This window comes from Lathamus discolor, chromosome 6 (assembly GCF_037157495.1).
Source record: "Lathamus discolor isolate bLatDis1 chromosome 6, bLatDis1.hap1, whole genome shotgun sequence".
Taxonomy (NCBI): Eukaryota; Metazoa; Chordata; class Aves; order Psittaciformes; family Psittacidae; genus Lathamus; species Lathamus discolor.
Genome location: NC_088889.1, coordinates 1,404,091 through 1,422,238, shown reverse-complemented (window position 1 = coordinate 1,422,238; position 18,148 = coordinate 1,404,091). Strand labels below are relative to the sequence as shown.

The following is an 18,148-nucleotide window of genomic DNA, read 5'->3' as shown; positions in this document are numbered from 1 at the left end:
TAAGCAAGTCAATTAGAACACATTGGGCTTATTTCAAATAGATAATGTAATTATCAGCTTGATTAAGCCATATCAAACGAGCAGTTGTTGTAATTCAGTAGCTTGGTTCTAATCACTGCAACAGCAGTAGCAGCTTTAATTAAAAGCCTCCAAGTGTCAGATCAGTGTCAGTGGTGTCGATTGAGGGCTGGTCCAGCCAAATACCTGGTTGCAGGGCAGATCAAAGCACTCCTACATAGACGGTAATACAAGGATCAACTCCTTGGTACCCACAGAGGGAATCTGAGGTTTCCTCAATACCATTAAATGCAAGGAATTGTCCTTTTCTGCTGTTCCCAGTGCTCAGATACAGACTTAATTGAATCTATTCCCATATCACTCAGTGGAGACCTCAGAGCAGCTTCCAGTACCTGAAGGGGGCCTATAGGGATGCTGGGGAGGGACTCTTCATCAGGGACTGCAGTGACAGGACAAGGGGTAACGGGTTCAAACTGAAACAGGGGAAGTTTAGATTGGATCTAAGGAGGAAATTCTTTCCTGTGAGGGTGGTGAGGCACTGGAATGGGTTGCCCAGGGAGGTTGTGAGTGCTCCATCCCTGGCAGTGTTCAAGGCCAGGTTGGATGAAGCCTTGTGTGGGATGGTTTAGTGTGAGGTGTCCCTGCCCATGGCAGGGGGTTGGAACTGGATGATCTTGAGGTCCTTTCCAACCCCAACTATTCTATGATGATTCTATGAAGTCACTGCGTGATTGGAGCACACAACTGCTGCTGCTGGTGCTGTGGGTGAAGGCAGCCAGCTCTTGTCTCCGTTTCTGCTGGGTTTGGTGCCTCCTCCTCACCTTTCATAGAATCACAGAGTAGTTTGGGTTCGAAGAGACCTTCAAGACGCATCCAGTCCAGCCCCCGCAACGAGCAGGGACACCTTGCACTAGATCAGGTTGCCCACAGCCGCATCCAGCCTGGCCTTGAACGTCTCCATCCACCACCGCTCTGGATAACGGGTTCTGCCTCTTGCAATAAGGGGGTTTGGAGCGAGCCGAGCTGCTGTGGAGGCTGCGATGCCTTGTGCCTTGCAGGACGGGTTCCCTCCTGCAGTGAATCAGAGCAGGACCATGTCTGTAATGTTCTCCATGCTCGGCAAAGCCCAGATGTGCTGAAGCCATCCCGTGCGTGGCAGCTTCATGAGGTGCTGGTGTGCTCAGCCCTGCCTTCAGCGAGGCGGCTCCTGCTCCGGGTGCAGATCCGTATCTCTTTATAGCGCAGTAATTGGTTGGGGTTGAGTAGGGACTTGACGCAGCATCCCCATGCAAAGTCAGGAATGACATACAGCTGAGGAATTCCTTTCCTCCCATGAAGATCCTTTCAGGGCCGTTCTGCTGAGCGCGGTGATTTAGTGGTTTGACCTCCACAACTTCTATAAAATGCAACTGTGGGGAAGGACAGGAGCAGCAGGAAGCCAGGTTCTAACCTGCAGAGAGGGATTTGCCTGTGTTTAGTTTATTGATGTTGGCAGAGCTCAGCTTAATAGATGGCGTTTGCTTTTGCTGCGAGTAGGTGGACTTCTTGTTTTCCTTCTGCTTGTTTCCGAAATGACAAGGAACCAAGGGCCTGTATCAACATGCAGGCAAATACCTGGGATTCGCCTCTGGACCGGTGCTGAGATGAGCTTTAGCAGCTTTGCTGAGCATTTGTAACGTGTTCGGAGCATCGTCGCTGCGAGAGGGATGTGGGCTGGGGCTGCTGAAGCAGCTTCCTGGCCATCCCCTGCTTTCTGCAGCTGCTGTGGTGTTTGTTGTCCCCGCCTTGCTTTAATGACTGTCGTGTTCTATGGCTTAATATTAAACCCCATCTAATTGTATCCTGTCTCTTAATAGGCTTAACTGGCCATCACCCCAAAAGACTCTTCTGCGTGCAGAACCAAGCTCCCCAAACCTTTCCTAAGTGGCGGTTGGTGCTTTGTGAGGAGCTGGGTCCCTCGCAGGGACGTTAATAGATGTTTCCTTCTGTTCCCTGCAGGATTGGGCCTTGATCCTATGACGCATGCCCGGAAGAAACAACTTTTCCTTCTGAAGCATCCAGCTGGTTCTGCTGCCCGAGCTTCGTCACCCACAGGCAGCAGGAGGATGGACAGGACGGGCGCCGAGTGCGGAGAGCAGCGGGATGGAGACGCCTCCGAGGCTCCCGACTGTCCCAGTGGGTTTGTGGGGACGACCAGAAGTAAGACCCTGCACGAGGTGCGGAAGACGTACCCGCTGCGCAGGCGCCTGCTGCCCTCCGTCAACAAGAAGACGTGCAAAGTGCTCCTCACGCGGCTGGAGGACGTGGCCGGATCCCTGTCCAAACAGCCCCAGAGCTGTAAAACCAAGGATCTGCCCAGCTGGATGGGTCTGGGCCCTGCTCTGTTCTCGGAACAAGCTCAGCCTGGGGGAGCAGGGAAGAGTGATGCAGCTGGGGGAAAGTGCTCACTAACGTATCCGGGGATGGAGCAGGACCTGGAGCCTGCTCCGTCAGAGCCCCGGAAGCGCCGGCTGGCCTCGCTGAACGCGGAGGCTGTGAACAACCTGCTCTTTGAACGCGATGATGGCTTGTTGTCCGGCAGGCGATTCCGCAGGGACGCCGTTAAAGCCGGTGGGGACTGTGCCGGTAAGAGCTTGCAATGCAAAGCTGGGGACACTTGGCCCGCGCTGGAAAAACCAGCCGTGAAAGCGGGTAAAGGCAAACACCGGCACGAGCCCGGCCAGAAATGCAATAGCTGTGACCATGCGCTGGATGAGGTCTTTGACGATGGGACAAAGAGGGAGGACGGGGCCATCTCCCATCATCCCACCCCAAAGAGACTGGCCAGCCTCAATGCTGTGGCCTTCCTGAAGCTGACCCATGAGAAAGACCAGCCCCTAAAGCCGAGGAGTAAATCGGATGGAGAGGGCAAGTCCGAGAACCACTGTTCCAAATCCACGCTCAAATGGGCTAAAGCCAGCAGGAAGAACTGTGTCAAATCCAAGAAGGAATTGGCAGGCTTAAAACTGGAAGGTCAGCACGGCTGGCCAGGACGTGCTCTGGGAAAAGGGGAGCAGCGGGACTCCTCGAGGCTCTATGGGACAGCAGAACCTGTCCCATACGAGTCCCTGTCCAGCTCCTATGCTAGCACTGAGGGTTTCTACCACAGACTGCCTTTGCTGATGGGTGGACAAGCTTCCATGAAGCCGGAGTATGGAAGACCTGGAGAGAAATCGCCGACCCCCAAGCAGGAATTCCATCAGCCTTCCTTTCCCGTGCAGCAGTTCCCTCCTTTGCCAGTGCCGGGGAACCACGCGGATTGCGGATGTCTCTACGAAGCCTCGGATCTGACTCCTGTGAATGGGTTTTATGTTTATTGTGGCCAAAGCGGGTACGGTGGCTACTCTCACTGCTCCGTTTACCCCAAGGAGGAGCGTTCGCAGCCTGCCACCTGCGAGGGGCTCTTGGTATCGCCCAGCTCCCTGCCGGCGGGTGCTCCCTTCCAGCCGCTGCACTGGTGTAACTCCCCGTACTGCTGCGGAGAAGGGACGGCGCTGAGCACCTACAGCCTCTGCGGGGTCGTGCACGTGCCCGAGGGCAGGATCAGCAGCGTGCACGCAGGACGGAGCAGCTACCCCTTCAAAATGCCTTTCGCAGCAGGTAAGGTGCGGGGTGCCAGGCGCATCTCCTCTGGTGGTGTAGGAGAGGGGGGGCTGCTGCCTGAGGAAGGGGTCGCGTTGCCAGGAGGCAAGCTCCTTCTGCACGTGGTGCTGCTCGGCTTGGGGGGCTCGGAAGGAATCCGTGTTTCACCTCCTCTTCCATCGTTCTGAGCCCTCGGGGGGTGTTCCCACTGCAAGGTCTTCTTGGTGTGGAAAGCCCAGAATCAGTGAGAGGGTTTGGGCAGGGAGGAGGTGACTCATGGCTTGTCACGCTGGAGCCGCGCTTTGATCTGGCTGAAGCGAGGGGGGTTTAGTTCCTACTTGCTCTGCGAGGCTTCTGTGCCGCTTCGTCGGGCTGAGTTCCTCCTCCGCTCCCAAAAGCTTGCTCTTGGGGCTGAAGCATCCTTATGGAGTGGTGTGAGGAAGCAGAGGGGGGCCTGTCCTCAGGCTCTCACTGGTGTCAGCTCTATGGGGCAGGCAGCCTTTTACATTTTACAGGCCAGGGCTGGGCAGCAGTTCGGTTTGAGTCTGCTCTTTGGGCAGATGCTTGCTTGTATCTCCCTGCGGTGGTGAAAGTGCCAGGCACACTGTCAGCTGGCGAGGAGTGGGCCCGTCTTTGCTCTTCATGTCTGAAAATGGGGCATTGAAATGAGAAAAGGCGAGGGCGCAGGAGGTGTGGAGTTATTTGTCTGGCTCCCTTCTGGCCCCTGCCCATGCTCCAGGCCTTGCCTGCAATGCTTTATCCTGAGCTCTGCCTTTGCCATTGGAACCCCCCTTTTGATCGTCGGGGTGGGGTTTGTCAGCCCCCAGCACTTGTGCAGCAGCCATCAGGTGCGTGGTCTCTAGAGGAGGCTGCTGCTTCACCCGCTGGGCGCGTGGACGCGAGCCCGTCCCTTACCCACGTGCTCGAGTCAAAGAGGGCATCACTCAGCCGCTTGGACCAGGTCTCCAGGTGGGAGGCCGAAGCCTGGGTTCGGCGGTGGGTTTGAGCCGGGCTTTGTCACCTGTAGGAAACCCAGGAGTGCTTGGTTGAAGGCGAATTTCCTCTGCCCCTGGAGACGCCGCTGTCCCGGTGCCGCTTCCTGCGGCAGCAGCTCCCTGTGGCTGCGGGTCCCTTTGAGGTGGGATGCTCTTGAGACAAGCTCAGCAGCAGTCTCCAGCTCCCCAGGTACTGCCCCCGGTCACATCAGTCTGCTTTGCTGCCGCGCTTGGACGTGCTGGGGCCTCCGGCTTCGTGCAGCCAGGAGGATGCGAACACGGCGTCCTTCAGCGTGCAGCCTCCCCCGTGACCTTGGTGGCTTCTCCTGGTGCCGGCAGGGCAGCTGTGGCTCCCAGGGTGTGTATTTACTGCCCGTGTGTCACCCCGCTGCTGGCATCCCCCCTGGTGTGATCTCCCTCCTGCGAGCAGCGTTAAGGGCTTGTAACATCAGAGTAAGTGAGACTTTGTTCTGTGGATTGAAGCGTAGAGGGAGGACTCCTAGAATATAAACGGGACTTCAGCTTAGGAGCTCGTTTTTCCGTATGTGTGCACCTCGGACACCTCATCCTTCCCTGGAGTGGGTGATTTTAGGGAATTAAAGGAGGACTTTGGCTGCAAGCAGGAGGCTCCCATCTGAGAGCGCTGGACCGAGGGGCTCCAGCTGGATGTGCCTTGTGCCTTGTGTCGTATCTGTCTTGCTGTGTTCAAGATGTTCACTGACAGGCTGAGAACATTGGGGCTGGAGGAGAGGAGCTGCGTGGAGACCTCAGAGCAGCTTCCAGTGTCTGAAGGGGGCTCCAAGGATGCTGGAGAGGGCTCTTCATCAGGGACTGGAGCAACAGGACAAGGGGTGATGGGTTCAAACTGAAACAGGGTTGGAGCTAAGGCAGAAGCTCTTCCCTGTGAGGGTGCTGAGGCGCTGGCACAGGGTGCCCAGAGAAGCTGTGGCTGCCCCATCCCTGGCAGTGCTCAAGGCCAGGTTGGACACAGGGGCTTGGAGCAACCTGCTCCAGTGGAAGGGGTCCCTGCCCGTGGCAGGGGTTGGAGCTGGAGGAGCTTGAAGGTCCCTTCCAACCCAAACCAGGCTGGGATTCAGTGGGGTTCCTATGGAAGCATCGCTGTCTGGTACAGATCAAGGGATCAGGCTGTCGGATGTTTTGCAGTGAGCAGTTTGAAAGCAGAGTAGTGGGATGAGATGGGGCAGGCTGGGGGAGATGCTGCTTTCCTACCGATGCAAGGGCTGGGAGCGCGTGCAGCCTTGGGCTCTGTGCTGCTGCCCTCAGCTGCAGTCGATGCCTTTGTGGAGCTTTGTCCTGCTTTAGCTCGAGCTTGAAAAGTGCTTTTGTAAGCAGGATCCTCCAAGGTGATTCAGTGCTCTGAGAGGCCAAGCGGGACACGAGCTCACAGCCTCATTTCTCTGCTCACTGCAGGAGCGTTTGCTGCTGGGGCTCAGCAGGGTCTGCGATGGTCTCTACCAGTCCTCAGCAGTGCCTTTGTTGCAGCCCTCTTAGGGAGGGTCAGACAGGAGCCTGGAGGCAGGGATTGCACTGGGGAGGCAGCAGTTACTCAGCTGGAGCCAGGGGAGCTCAGCTGGGTTCTCCCATACAGGTGTTTCAGCAGCCCCATTCAGCATGCTCCAGCCTGGGGGCATCTCCTGGGGGTTGCCTGAAGCCACCCTCCTGCTCACCCCAAAGAGCTTCCAGGTTTAGGAACCAGGGGTGTTTTATACCGGCCCGGGAGCCTCCCTCCTGCTGACAGAAGGTAACCGAGATCCTCCTTGCTCCTGTGCTGCACACCTTGGCCTGGTTGAGGGCTGGTTTTGTGCCTCCTCGAGCGGTGTGAGGTGTTCTTGTGCTTCTGAGAGGTGGAGGCAGCCGATGGACCGACCTGTTGTGTGAATGAGGCTGCTGCAGGGACCTGGTTCTGCTGAAGGCAGCAGCGTGATTCATCTTACATAGCTTTGTTCCACCTTGTGTCATGTTTGTGGAGTTCGTTTGGAGAATCTTCATTTGCCCTGCTTGGAATTTGGCTTTTGAAGGAAGCCGGCTACTTCCTCCAGTGTGGTTTAATCCTTCCCTCGTTTTGATAAGCCTTTGGGTTCCTTTATACATACTGAGAGGCCGGAACTGCTTTGGGTACCAGCCAGTCCGATGTGTGTTACAGGCTGCTGTGCCGTGGGCCGTTTCAGATGGGTTCGTTGCGGTGTCATCACTGGCACTGGAGCAGCACAGGCTTACAAATGTCTTTGCTTTAAAACCCAGGCGACAGCGCAAAATGAAGTTATAATGGGAAGAGGCCTCACTGCTGTAATGCAATAAAGGGGATGATGCTGCGAGGGCTGGAGCAGCTCTGCTCTGGAGCCAGGCTGAGAGAGCTGGGCTGGGGCAGCCTGGACAAGAGAAGGCTCCTGAAGGGGAGACCTGAGAGCAGCTCCAGTGCCTAAAGGGGCTGCAGGGAACCTGGAGAGGGGCTTGGGACAAGGGCCTGTAGGGACAGGCCAAGGGGAATGGCTTGAACCTGCCCGAGGGGAGACTGAGCTGAGCTCTTAGGCACAGGCTCTTCCCTGAGAGAGTGCTGAGGCGCTGGCACAGGGTGCCCAGAGAAGCTGTGGCTGCCCCATCCCTGGCAGTGCTCAAGGCTGGGTTGGACACAGGGGCTTGGAGCAAGCTGCTCCAGTGGAAGGGGTCCCTGCCTGTGGCAGGGGTTGGAGCTGGAGGAGCTTTAAGCTCCCTTCCAACCCAAAGCAGGCTGGGATTCAGGGATTCCAGGGCTTCCATGAATTTCGGGTGGAAGCAGTGGCAGCTGGGGACACTCTTGTGCAGTTTCCTGTATTTCAGATGGGATCCATCTGAAATGTCTCTTTTCTTCCCTCCTGTCAGAAGGCTGCAAGTCTCTGGACCAGCTGAACCTCACAATCCCCGTGGCCGGGCACCCCGCGTCGCCTGCCCACCCGCTCTCAGGATGTCCTGTACCCAGCGTGCCACCGGCTGCAGAACCCGTTCCTCATCTGCAGACCCCCAACTCAGACCCTCAGACCATGGCCCGGGAATGTCCCCAGAGCTCCAAGCCTCCCAGCGGCTCCAAATCCGGCCTCCGGAATACCCCGGGCTGTCTCCACGCCTCGGACAGCAAAGCAGCCGGAGGCCATTCGCACCCAAAGCAGCAGCGCATCAGCAGGAGGAGAGCCACCAACGGCTGGATTCCTGTGGGCGCAGCCTGCGAGAAGGCTGTCTACGTGGTGGTAGGTGGCTGTGGGGTGCTGGGCTCTGGGTGTGCAGCCGGACCTGTTTGTGCCTGCAGGGAACCTGGAGAGGGGCTTTGGGCAAGGGCCTGTAGGGACAGGCCAAGGGGAATGGCTTGAACCTGCCCAAGGGGAGACTGAGCTGAGCTCTTAGGCAGAAGCTCTTCCCTGGGAGGGTGCTGAGGCGCTGGCACAGGGTGCCCAGAGAAGCTGTGGCTGCCCCATCCCTGGCAGTGCTCAAGGCCAGGTTGGACACAGGGGCTTGGAGCAAGCTGCTCCAGTGGAAGGGGTCCCTGCCCGGGGCAGGGGTTGGAGCTGGAGGAGCTTTAAGGTCCCTTCCAACCCAAACCATTTCATGGTCTTCATGAAGACTCGAGAGTGTTTTGGGCCTTGCGGCAGGGGGGAAGTGCTCGCTCTGTGCCATCTAGAGCCTCATGGAGGCAAACAGTGAGTGAAAGCAGCAAACAGCGCCTTTTGGCTGGCCTTCGAGGCCACGCTGCTGCTGCCCTTGTTTGCTTTCATGCCCTGCTTTTACCTCGCACAGCGGGACAGGAGGCTGGGGAAGGGAGGGGAAGCTGCTGCTCCTGTGCTAGCATCAGCTCCCAAGCCGTGGTGAGGAGTACTTCCTGGCTTTGGTGTTTGCAGGGGTGGCACCTGTGGCACACGAGAGTCTGTCCTACAGAGCCCTTGTCCTCCGGCTTCTTCCCCTGGGATTAGGGCAGAGCTGCCTGGGCACATGAGGGGTGGTTTGGCTGCACTGGAAGGAGCGGTTGTCTAAAGGCGGCTCTTGTAAGGTGCTGTTCTTACTGACGGTGTCTGCAGCCCAGCAGGGATCTCCCAGTGAGCACAGAGACAGTGTCCCGCTTCCCAGATGGACCTTTTGAAGCAGCCAGTATCCCCTTTCTTATGTGATGGCATGGCCAGTCACGCCTTCAACGACTCCTTGTCTATACTCCTTGTCTGTCCTTGGCTCCTGCAGGATGGGAGGTTTCCTGCCAGGGAACTGAATTAACTACAGCAAAGTCCACTTTGATTGAGGAAGAACTTAATGTCCGTTGTGTTATTAAAACCTCAGAGCTGTGGCCTGGAGACCTGGACCCCCGTGCTCTCTGGGGAGGTGGGACAAGGCACAGACCATGCAGTAAGATCCAGGCAGATGTGTCTGTGCTGCTGCTGGGTGCACTGGTGTAACCTGGAGCTGCTGAGAGCATCCTCCAGGACAGGTTCTGCAGCGTCAGCTCTTCAGGCTGCGTATGGGCACTATGGGCTGTGCAAGAATGAAGCTTGTAGAAGCCACAGACCGGCCTCTTGCATCCATCACTCAGACTTTGACACTCGGAAAGGAGCAGCACACCCTTAATCTCCTTAAGTCCTGGCACTTGAGGCTTCTGATTTTGCCTGGGTGCTGTGGCAGGAGGTTAAACCCGTCCTGCGCAGGCATTCCCAAAGGAGTTTTAGAACAGAAGGAACATAAATCCCTCGTTTCTTGTCCAAAAAGTGATCATTTTGTGATGTTAGAGGGCATGAAGGAGGTGTTGGGAATCTTGTAAAGGAAAGCTTTATGCCATGACCTCCCTGCCCTGGTTATGTGAAATACTTAAAGTTTTATTGCAACATTTATAGAACCATAGAATAGTTGGGGTTGGAAAGGGCCTCAAGATCATCCAGTTCCAACCCCCTGCCATGGGCAGGGACACCTCACACTAAACCATCCCACCCAAGGCTTCATCCAACCTGGCCTTGAACACTGCCAGGGATGGAGCACTCACAACCTCCCTGGGCAACCCATTCCAGTGCCTCAGAACCCTCACAGGAAAGAATTTCCTCCTTAGATCCAATCTAAACTTCCCCTGTTTCAGTTTGAACCCGTTACCCCTTGTCCTGTCACTGCAGTCCCTGATGAAGAGTCCCTCCCCAGCATCCCTATAGGCCCCCTTCAGGTACTGAAGGTATCAGGTAAATGAATATTATTCAAAATATATCTTCTTTTCTGTAGCTCTGAGTGTGACAGAAATGTCCTCTGGTGAGCTGCTCCTCACTGCCAGCACCGGGCAGAAGTAGGTGTGTGCTGCTCCGTTTGGAACCAGTGTGACCTGTGAGCACTTGGGTGCTGCTCCTCAGGGAACTTGCTTTACCTGTGCGTGCCCTGCCCATGGAAGAAGAGACTCCTTTGACCTGGCATGGGGAGATGGGTTCAAACTGAAACAGGGGAAGGCAGAAGCTCTTCCCTGTGAGGGTGCTGAGGCGCTGGCACAGGGTGCCCAGAGAAGCTGTGGTTGCCCCATCCCTGGCAGTGCTCAAGGCCAGGTTGGACACAGGGGCTTGGAGCAAGCTGCTCCAGTGGAAGGGGTCCCTGCGCGTGGCAGGGGCTGGAGCTGGAGGAGCTTTAAGGTCCCTTCATCCCAAACCATTCCATGATCGTTGTTGTTATGAACCAACCGGGTGGGAATAGTGATGCCTTGAGTGGGCTTACGCTGGGTGACCTCTCCTGGAGTTCTGTTGGAGCGGAAGCGCTCAGCTCTGAGTAGGCTCAGGCAGGTTTTGCCTTCACAGCAGGACAAAAAGCGGTCTGTGGTCGGGGTAGCAGACACTGAACCAACGCTTTGCCCTTGCGCTCAGGTTGCTTTGTTTCTGTGTTCTCATGGGGCAGAACGAACCGGAGCCGGCCGTTCGCAAGAGCTACCAGGCTGTGGAGAGAGACGGGGAGATCATCCGGGTGCGAGACACGGTCCTCTTGAAGTCAGGACCCCGGAAGAAATCCATGCCCTACGTGGCGAAGATATCGGCACTGTGGGAAGACCCCAAGACAGGTACTGAGCCAGCGGGGTGTCTGTTGTGTCTGTGCTTGAGAGCTGAGGTGGAACCAGGGGGTGATGGATCTGGGGAATGCTGCGGGTGTGTTGGGGGAGCTCCACTGCTGCCAGCCCGGGTGATGAAGAGGCAGAGATTAATGCCATGGCTCTCATTCAGGTCATTCCTGGAGCTGAATGTGCTTTAATCACAAGCCTGGGACTGGTTATCAAAATCTTCCTGGGTGTGAGAGCACGGAATAGCTGCCAAGTGCCCATCTTAGCAGCCATCTCCTGTATGATTTCATTGCAACAGACGTCTCGGGAGCTGCTGTTTACTCAGATGCTCTCCCCAACATCTGGGCTGGGAGCTGGTGTGGAGCACGGGCTTGTCTGCAGAACCTTGTGATGGGACCTGAGGAGAGGTGGTGATTGGAGCAGTGTGGGTTTGATGCTGTGGTCCCAGGTCTGAGTAGTGATACTCGAGCCAAGGAAGCTGTGCCAGAGGTTGCAAAGCACAGGTCTGGCTTAAAAGCAGAAAAGAAGTTACATGTAAAAGTGGTCAGCGTGTGGTGAGGCCCATCTTCGTCACATCACCCTGCAGCAGCAATTCCGGCATTAACCTGGACTTCATGCTGCAGGTGCTGAGCTTTGGATGAGCACCTCTCCCAGCTTGTGTCCAAGTGGATGCTTCCTTCACATGGAAAGGCCGGAATTGTGTGTTCTGTTCTATTTTTATGCCTCCCTGACCTCTCTGTGGCAATGCAACACACGTAGAAAGGGTGAAGGTGTGAGAGAGCAGCAGCATGACGACTTCATACAGCCTCTTGCTGTAACAAAAGGACACCTCTAGTTCAGCATGAAATATTTATCACAGCACAGCTGCCTCCCCGTGAGCGCAATGGGAATGAAAGGGACGGAGCAGGAGGAGGCTGGATATTAGTGGGAAAACACTCCGTGAGGTTTGACGTGTTTGAATGCATCTTCTTGCAGGGGAGCTGATGATGAGCCTCCTGTGGTACTACAGACCAGAGCACACGCAAGGGGGCCGCAACCCCAGTATGCACCAGGTGAGACGGACGGCCACGACCCCGGGGGTGAGAGCATCCATTGCCTCTGCGCTGCTTTGGGGAGAGGGGATGAGCCCAGGGGCTCCCGGTACCTCTGGCTGGGCTCAAACTCGGGGCTGAGCTCCTGGTTTCAGTGAATGGAGCTGTCGCTTGGCTGGGAGGCAGCTGCTGCCAGGCGCTCCTCACTCTGAGGGTGCTGAGGCGCTGGCCCAGAGAAGCTGTGGCTGCCCCATCCCTGGCAGTGTTCAAAGCCATGGAGCGCCCGTATCTCATGCTGCCTTTATCATAAATCCCTTAATCTGCTGCTTAAACTCCAGCAATGCGTTTGTGTTCTGCAGAAGTGGCTGCGTCATCCTCCCCTGTCCAGATTTATGATGAGAATTAAAGCCTGACTTGGGGCTGTTGTGCCACTTTAATAGTTTGCTTCTTAAAAGTAAACCCGTGTGAATCATTACGGCCTCACACCTTGCTCTGCTTTGCATGGGGTGACAGAACAAGCTGGGATTGACTGGGAAGGGAGAAGTGACTGCTGCGTATAACCCATCACATGCTTGGTGCCTTCTTCCTTGTCTTGCTCTCTTACCTAAGGGGATGAGAGCTGGGAACGGCACCTGCCTGGATGCAGGGCGCAGCTGGGTTTTGAAACCAGAACGTGGGACCTGATAGTTCCCTGCTCCATCAGTGAAGCGTGACTGTATCCAGTTGCACTTCAGTGCAGGGAGCACTGGAAGCCTGGCCAGGAGGAACTGAGCCAGGTTTGTGCACAGCTGCCTCATTGCACAAGACTTGAACTGCGAGTGAGGGTTTGGGCTGAGCAGTGGGGATGGGCCTGTCAGAGATGACTCAGGTAGTGCTGATTGAAGGAGTAGCCCAAAACCCCAAGGTGCAGAGCAAGGTGTGGTGGTTCAGTTTCTCTGATGAACATCTCATAGAATCCCAGCCTGGTTTGGGTTGAAAAGGACCTTAAAGCTCCTCCAGCTCCAAGCCCTGCCACGGGCAGGGACCCCTTCCACTGGAGCAGCTTGCTCCAAGCCCCTGTGTCCAACCTGGCCTTGAGCACTGCCAGGGATGGGGCAGCCACAGCTTCTCTGGGCACCCTGTGCCAGCGCCTCAGCACCCTCCCAGGGAACAGCTTCTGCCTAAGATCCAACCTGCTGCTGGATGAAGTTCTGGTGCACACTGTAAATAGATCCAAAACTCCTGGAAGGCGTCTGGATTATGTGCAGTGCTGGCTCTAAGGAGCATCAGCTATGAACGTGCTTTGATAGACTCCTCTTCAGGGTGCTGGGTGAAGATGTGGGCTCTGGGGTGACCTCTTCCTTCCTTCTCTTGCAGAACGAGATCTTTGCATCCCGGCATCAGGACGAGAACAGTGTTGCCTGCATCGAGGAGAAATGCTACGTGCTGACCTTCGCAGAGTACTGCAGGTAGGTGGTGCTCTTCACTTGCGGTTAGAGAAGCAGAGAACGGTTTGGGTTGGAAAGGACCTCAACATCATCCAGTTCCAACCCCCTGCCATGGGCAGTGACACCTCACACTAAACCATCCCACCCAAGGCTTCATCCAACCTGGCCTTGAACACTGCCAGGGATGGAGCACTCACAACCTCTCCAGTGCCTCACCACCCTCACAGGAAAGAATTTCCTCCTTAGATCCAATCTAAACTTCCCCTGTTTCAGTTTGAACCCGTTACCCCTTGTCCTGTCACTACAGTCCCTGATGAAGAGTCCCTCCCCAGCATCCCTATAGGCCCCCTTCAGGTACTGGAAGCCTTCTGGGACCTTCATCTGCCTCCAGCTCTTGTCAGTCTTTCCCTTCCCAACCATCACCCAGCAGAATGGTCCCAGCCCTACAGACTGGTCGAGCTGGAGCTGGATGAAGCACACTCTGTGTACGAGTTGTGTACTGCAGAGTGTGAGTGCTGCTTCCACTCTGCAGTCACCCTGAGTCTGGTTTGGGTAATGTCACGGAACCGACCAGGTTGGAAAAGACCTTTAAGATCATTGAGTCCAACCATTCCCCAGCACTGCCAGGGCCACCACTAACCCATGGCACTGAGGGCCTCGTCTGCACGGGTTTTGAATGTATGCTTTAAGGAGCTCACAAACGTTTGTACTTGTATGACCCTGGGACATCAATGCAGGACAGGACAGGAAAATACAATCTGGAGTTAAAAGCTAAGGCAGGAAATCATCCTACATATCCTGTGTGTTCTGTAAACCTGTGCAAGCAGCAGCTCAGGGAGGGGATCCTGCCCCTCTGCTGCGTGAAGGGGAGACCCCCCCCTGCATCCTGCATGCAGCTCTGGGGCAGCAGCACCAGAGGGACGTGGAGCTGTTGGAGTGAGTCCAGAGGAGGCCACGGAGCTGCTGCGAGGGCTGGAGCAGCTCTGCTCTGGAGCCAGGCTGAGAGAGCTGGGCTGGGGCAGCCTGGACAAGAGAAGGCTCCTGAAGGGGAGACCTGAGAGCAGCTCCAGTGCCTGAAGGGGCTGCAGGGAACCTGGAGAGGGGCTTGGGACAAGGGCCTGTAGGGACAGGCCAAGGGGAATGGCTTGAACCTGCCCGAGGGGAGACTGAGCTGAGCTCTTAGGCAGAAGCTCTTCCCTGGGAGGGTGCTGAGGCGCTGGCACAGGGTGCCCAGAGAAGCTGTGGCTGCCCCATGCCTGGCAGTGCTCAAGGCCAGGTTGGACACAGGGGCTTGGAGCAAGCTGCTCCAGTGGAAGGGGTCCCTGCCCGTGGCAGGGGTTGGAGCTGGATCAGCTTTAAGGCCCCTTCCAACCCAACCCATTCCATGGTTACGAGCAGGTTGGGGCTCACTCTTTGCTGTAATTGCGTTGCAGATTTTGTGCCTTGGCAAAGCGTCGCATCGAAGGGATCCCGGGCAGGAAATCCATCATGGTCCCTCCCTCGGAGGAGTACTCCACCCCCCTGCACCGCAAGGTGCCCGAGGACACCGACCCCGAGCTGGTGTTCCTCTGCCGTCACGTCTACGACTTCAGACACGGGCGCATCCTGAAGAACCCGCAGTAGCACGTTCCCCACGGAGCGCGGGCAGGAGGAGCGGCCCCGGAATGCCGGCCCAGGCGGATGATCCGGGATATCCGAGTGCTCCTGATGCCCTCCCTTGTGCTGCTTGCAGATGAGAGCGCCCAGCGCTCATTCCTCAGACTGAGGGGCGTGTGCCGGAGCGGATCCCTGAGGAGGAAGGCAGCAGTTGAAAGCACAGCACTTCATTAAAAGCATAAATGAATATATACGTATAAAATAAATATATGTATATAGATATAGGTACTTGCATATGTAAATCTATATCTATATATGTATCTAGAGATGCATATATTGGGAGGGGTTCGCAGGGAATGAAAGCCAGTAAACTGAATGCAGAGCCATCGCTGGTGGGAACGGTGGAGAGGCGCAGGAGGGATGCTGTGGTGCGCTGGACAAGTCAAGCTGTGACAGCTCTGGGGTTTTGGTCCCCTGATGTGAAGTGGGAGGACTGAGACCATGGCAGAGCACAGGAGAATCCCCTTTGTCCCACTGTGAGGATTCCCAGTGGCTGAGAGCTGCTTCAAAATACAGCCGATGCTTTGGAAGCTGCCTGGGTGCAGTGGCCTTGTGTTGTGCTTGAATGGGTTTTGCTCCATCAGAGGAAGAGGGGACCCTTTTCCCCTCATCTTTCTCTTCCCTCATCTCCCTGTTCTGTGTTTCACCGCCTGGACTAGGACCTGGCAGCCAGGCTTGGAGACCTGCTCCATGGCAGAGCAGTGGTTGCTGCAGGATTCAGAGGCTTCACATCCCAGAGCAGCGCTATGGAGAGCTGAGCCCCTGCTGGGGTGCCCAACCTCATCCCAGAGGATCTCCTGCCCCAGAAAGCCAGCTCCAGCTGGGAGCTCCGACTGGGATCTGCTGGTGAGAGCCATGTTTTCCCTTCCAGCTGTTGCTCTTCCTCCAGTGGCCGCAGTGCTAGATGTGAGTTTGCTCTCTCTTCCCAGTTCGTTTCCCTGTAACATCAGTTTCAGTCCCGGTTTAACCCCACGTGGTTCCAGTGTGCAGCAGCCGGAGGGGAAATGACAAACCCCTTCCTTGAGTGTTCTTGGCTTTTGTCAGCATTGCCCCCTCCCCTCCGTGACGGTCCTGTCCTGAGAAGCCAACAGCAGCACTGCCGTGGAGCAGTGCCCCTCCAAACCCATACCGGTGCCCGAGCGAGCTCACCAAAGTGGCTTTGCGGCTCCCGGAAGGAACTGAGCATCGGTGAAGGTTGCATGGGCACATGCGGCCCGAGCCCCACAGATATTGCCTCTTGCCTTATGTGTACGTCCTACACAGACCTTGGTTTATCTTCACACCAACTGCTGGAGTCGATGCTAAAGCAAACCAAAGGACAGTGTCACAGCCCGAGTCACTCGCACCAAGCTGGGCGGCCGCTTCTCGATTGCACTAATGTGAAGAAGGAGAATTGGCACCATCTCAGCCCATGTTCCTGCTGCCTGGAGTCACTCAATGGAAGTAGGGATCTGCATCTTCCCAGCCTGCTGGGCCTCTTGAGCTCGTGTGAAGTGTTCAAACTGCTTTAATGCTGTCCTGCCCGTGGAAGCAGCACTGCCTGGGCTCCTCATGGATGCAGCACACTGGGCTCCTTGGCTCTGACCACTGCCCCCCTCCTGACATGGAGAGAAAACCCCACAGCAAGTCCATGACGTGGAAGTGGTGTAACCCAGGAGCTCTCCCGAGATCTGCTCTACATACCAAAGAGGGGAACGTGTCCAGGAGACGGTGACTGGAGAGGAGGTGACACAGCAGGCGAGCAGGGCAGGCGTCTCCCAGCCATCGGTGGATGATTCCCACTCAGTGTTGCAGAAGATGCTGGAAAAGCCCCATTGATCCTTGCCTTGCAAAAGCCCAGCTCCAGGAGGTTTGCTCCTTGGTGTGCAAGCAGGAATTGGCGGGTGAAGCTTCTTCTCTCATTTATACCTCAAGATACTGTTAGTGTCAAAGTAATTGCTCAGCTTTCTCCTTAACAATTAACTTGGGCACTGGTGGTCTCTTGGAAGGAGGTGGTTGGGCTGTGGATGTGGTGGTGCTGTGCTGGGGTGGGAGTCAGGACCACTTCTCAAGTGGAAGTGCCACAGGGAAGCGAGGAGGTGGTGGAGAAGACCGGTCTCTGATGCTGCAGGGAGAGGGATGAGGGAGGGAGGATGCCGGAGGAGCGGAGCTGCTCCTGCCCATTTTGGATGAGGGGGTCATCAGGGGATGGAGCAGCTACACCCAGGGCTGTGGTGCACAGCGGTGCTGTGGAAGGTGATGGGAAGCCCTAAATGCACGCACTTGGCTCCCGAGGGACTCCCTGACACCAGCCTGAAGCAGGGAAGTGCCCACGGCCGCCTTCCCTTAGGAAAAGTGCCCTCAGGGGCAGGATGCTCCAAAACCCACCTGAGCGATGCTGCACAGGCAGAGCAGGGCTGAAAGCAGCCCTGGAACCACAGAACCCCACCACGGCTCCAATCCTGACCCTTATCCCCCTGCTCCCACCTGAGTCCTGGCTCCTCTTTGGGTAGAAGAGAACTTGTACTTGCCCTGGGGCTGGAGGGCACAAATCCTGCCTCTCCTCCTGTTAGACCCTGCTTCGGGCCGACAGCGTTGGTCGAGGTTCACGTGGTTGCTGATGCTGTTGTGCAAACAGCATGTAAATGAATGGAAATGTCTTATCCCTAATGAAAAGATTTCCTGCTTTTTTAATCTATTAGATATGGAACTATTTTTTGAAGCTGAAGAGATGCAGGCGGTAGAATTTAAACGGAAGCCGTAATACACGTAAAATCTATTTTAGTTGAGAATTTTGTAACATGCACTTTTTTGTGTCTCTTCCCTGGCTCCCCAGATCTGTATTTCCGTGTTTACAGCTGGAATGAGGACATTCCCGAGCCCTCCTCCGCTCAGAAAGAGATATTAGAAGTAATTCCTACAAAATAAATTTGAAGAATGGTATTGATTTAGAAAACGAGCCCGCGCTGTGCTGTGTTCCTGCGCAAGCAGGTTCAAGTGCTTGGGAGGTGATGGGGTGGGAGCACATCCGGGTGCTCAGGGGCTGCAGTGAGTGTGACCTGGGTGCAGCTCTTGGGTATCCAGTGAAAATGGGGTAAGTGGAAGGAGGAGCAGGGCTTGGGGTGTTGGGTGAGCAGCAGCTCCCCCTGACCCGGCTTCAGTGTGCGCCTGAGCCCAGAACCCCCACCGTGTGCTGGGCTGCACCCCCAGAGCTGTGGCTGCCCCATCCCTGGCAGTGCTCAAGGCCAGGTTGGACACAGGGGCTTGGAGCAAGCTGCTCCAGTGGAAGGGGTCCCTGCCTGTGGCAGGGGTTGGAGCTGGAGGAGCTTTGAGGTCCCTTCAACCCAAACCAGGCTGGGATTCTGTAACTGA

The 18,148-nt window shown here is 56.2% G+C and overlaps 1 protein-coding gene across 2 annotated transcripts in view; it reads left to right on the top strand.

Moving 5' to 3' along the window:
* The window catches only part of BAHD1 (bromo adjacent homology domain containing 1), a 43,656-nt gene extending 25,924 nt beyond the window's left edge, over positions 1–17,732 (top strand). For both annotated transcript variants that reach the window (XM_065684140.1, XM_065684139.1), the window contains exons 2-7: positions 2,017–3,657; positions 7,515–7,876; positions 10,527–10,686; positions 11,659–11,735; positions 13,071–13,162; positions 14,575–17,732. In XM_065684140.1, the coding sequence (XP_065540212.1) occupies positions 2,034–3,657; positions 7,515–7,876; positions 10,527–10,686; positions 11,659–11,735; positions 13,071–13,162; positions 14,575–14,764 (2,505 nt within the window). In that variant the 5' untranslated portion in view covers positions 2,017–2,033 and the 3' untranslated portion in view covers positions 14,765–17,732. The remainder of the gene's footprint in view (positions 1–2,016; positions 3,658–7,514; positions 7,877–10,526; positions 10,687–11,658; positions 11,736–13,070; positions 13,163–14,574) is intronic.
* Positions 17,733–18,148: the final 416 nt, after the last annotated feature.